General features: G+C 31.4%; 1 protein-coding gene across 1 annotated transcript; it reads left to right on the top strand.

The window, feature by feature from the left end:
- The first annotated feature begins 224 nt into the window (after positions 1–224).
- LOC133294490 (uncharacterized) lies at positions 225–1,461 on the top strand. The gene is made up of 3 exons (XM_061493169.1): positions 225–248; positions 362–1,010; positions 1,286–1,461. Exons 1-3 carry the CDS (start codon positions 225–227, stop codon positions 1,459–1,461), a joined length of 849 nt encoding a protein of 282 aa, XP_061349153.1.
- Positions 1,462–2,694: the final 1,233 nt, after the last annotated feature.

Genomic DNA, 2,694 nt, shown 5'->3' on the forward strand with positions numbered 1-2,694 from the left:
TTTCAATGTTGGTTAGCTTGCTGGAGTGTTGTTCTACAATATATCTTGATGATTATATTTGAATAATTCTACTGGATTCAACAGCTTGTCCAAGCATCATTTAGGTACTATGCATTTCCACGTACATTTTTTTTTTAATTTATTTATTTATCTATAATTTATTTAAACGTTTTCTGGATCAATTTTAATTGTAGATTCAACGACAGAGATTATAGGTAATTATTATGGGGAAGAGTGCTACTATTCATGTTTATTTTAAAAGAAAGAATAATGAGTCTTTGCCCTCATCTACTCCTAATGTTGCATTGTCAAATATTAAAACTCCTTCTTCAATATGTGAGGTGAATGAAATGGATTGCAGGCTTTAATTTGTGCTGAGTGTCCAACTGCTTATTATGTCCATTGTTCAGCTCATCGCCTTCAACTTGCCTTGGTTGCTGCATCTCATGAGGTAAAACATGTTCATCAATTTTTTGAAAAATTAAACTTCATAATTAATATTGTTACGTCTTCTTGTAAACGTAATGATGAGTTAAGGGTTGCCCAAGGAAGTGAAATTGCAAGAATGATTACTATTGATGAACTCAAATCAGGAGTTGGTCTTAATCAGATTGGTACTTTGCATCGAGCTGGAGCTACTCGTTGGAGTTCTTATTACAATTCAATATGCAGTTTGTTTAAAATGTTTAAAGCCACATGTGAAGTTCTTGACAATATTTCTAATGAAGGAAAGACAACATCACATCGTGGAGATGCAGATAATGCATACTCATTATTGACATCTTTTGATTTTATCATCCTTTGTCAAGCTTTGCAACGAATGTCTAAAGACATTTTAAATGCTTTACACCTGGTTTCAACTACAAAAGAGTTACTTCAGAAATTAAGAGAGATAGATTGGGAAGCTTTCTTGGTTCATGTTCAAGAATTTTGCATAAAACATGACATTGACATTCCAAATGTGAGTGCAAAATATATTGGAAGGAGAAGTCGTGCTCAAAATGAACAAGGTGATTTTTCTACTGAAAAATTTTATTGGGTAAATATTTTTTGTGCTACAATTGATTATCATGCAAGAATTAAATAGCAGGTTCAATGATAACATTGTAGAATTACTTGCTTTGAGCATGTCTTTAGATCCAAGAAACATGTACAAGTCATTTAATAGTGATGATATTTGCAAACTTTGTTGATAAATTTTGTTTTAGAGATTTCACATAACAGAAAAAATTGCATTTGAAGATGGAGTTACAACATTTTGAGATTGACATTCCTAAATATACAGATTTGATTAGTTTATCAACTACATCTGAATTATGTCAAGGGCTAGCAAGAACTGGAAAATCCATCATTTACCTTCTTATTGATAGAGTGATTAGACTTGTACTTACTCTTCCAGCTTTTACAGCAACTACTGAAAGATCTTTTTCAGCTATAAAGATAATCATGACCAGGCTTTGAAATAGAATGAAAGATCAATTTCTTGATGATTCTTTGATTACACACATTAAAAAAGAAATTGTTTTGAGTTTTAGCATGGATTCCATTATAGATGAATTTAACAATATGAAAACACGTAGAGTAAGAGATATAATAGAAATGAAGTGATCTTAATTTCTATAATAAATTTCTTTCAATTTTGTGCGTATTAAATCTATATTATATTTGAAGTATTTTTATTTATAAAGAGATATTTTTATTTTTCACCTCCTCTCAATAAAATTCATGGATCTGATTGTTGGACTTGTTCTTCGTCTTCGTGTACTCCAGCTCTGTGGTCTGGGTCGAGGTGCATAAAGATAAGGTGTCTCAAATCGATGAGAGAGATAGGGTAAGATTTTACGGTACACAGTGCATAAAGATCCTTGCTTTTTGAATTTGTGTCTCAAATCGAATGAGAGCTTCGATATTTTCTTATGGAACAAATTTGGTGCTTCTTGTTCTGACGCTTCCAATTCAATTACCACAGGTTTTAGCAATATGGGACCCTCCATCGCTTGTTTTTGTTTTCTTGTCTTTGTCGTAACAAAATTTTGAGCTTAAGAATAAGGGAAAAACTAGTAATATGTAACATGATATAAAGTTTTTTACCCACTTAACCATTAGTTTCCGCACTAGCATTTTTTACTTTTTGTTTTTATTATATGTGTGGGACTCACATATATTTTTGTTTAAGTAGGAAAAACTATCTAGATTATGTAACATGACATTAGTTTTACCCTAAGGGGGTGTTTGGTTCAAGTTTTTGGAGAGGATTACCGGTAATCCTTCTTTGGTAAATGTAATTACCACGTTTGGTAGAAGGAATAAATTACGATTCCCGGATATCCAAGGATTACCGATAATTTGATTTATAAAGAAAAGTCACTATTCAGATTACAAAAAATAATATGGTAATTCGGAATACCAAGTAAAGGGAAAACACAACAATAAATTTTGAGACAAAAATACCCCAATACACGTAAAAATCTAGACCGAATCTATCAATTACAAAAGTAAAAATAGTTTGGGGTTATTTTTGTAAAATAACCTCATATTCCAAGTCATATTTTGTTCTAAACCAAATATGGAATCAGTAATTTTTACCCAATATTCCCGGTAATATTTTGGCGAACCAAATACATCTTTCGTAAGATTCCAAGTAAACTCAATTTCTACTGAATTTCCATTAATCATGATTCCCGGTCACCAAAA

The sequence above is a fragment of the Gastrolobium bilobum genome, unplaced genomic scaffold (assembly GCF_033153095.1).
Source record: "Gastrolobium bilobum isolate Gb01-03AN ecotype WA unplaced genomic scaffold, APGP_CSIRO_Gbil_v1 utg5188, whole genome shotgun sequence".
NCBI classification, from domain to species: domain Eukaryota; kingdom Viridiplantae; phylum Streptophyta; class Magnoliopsida; order Fabales; family Fabaceae; genus Gastrolobium; species Gastrolobium bilobum.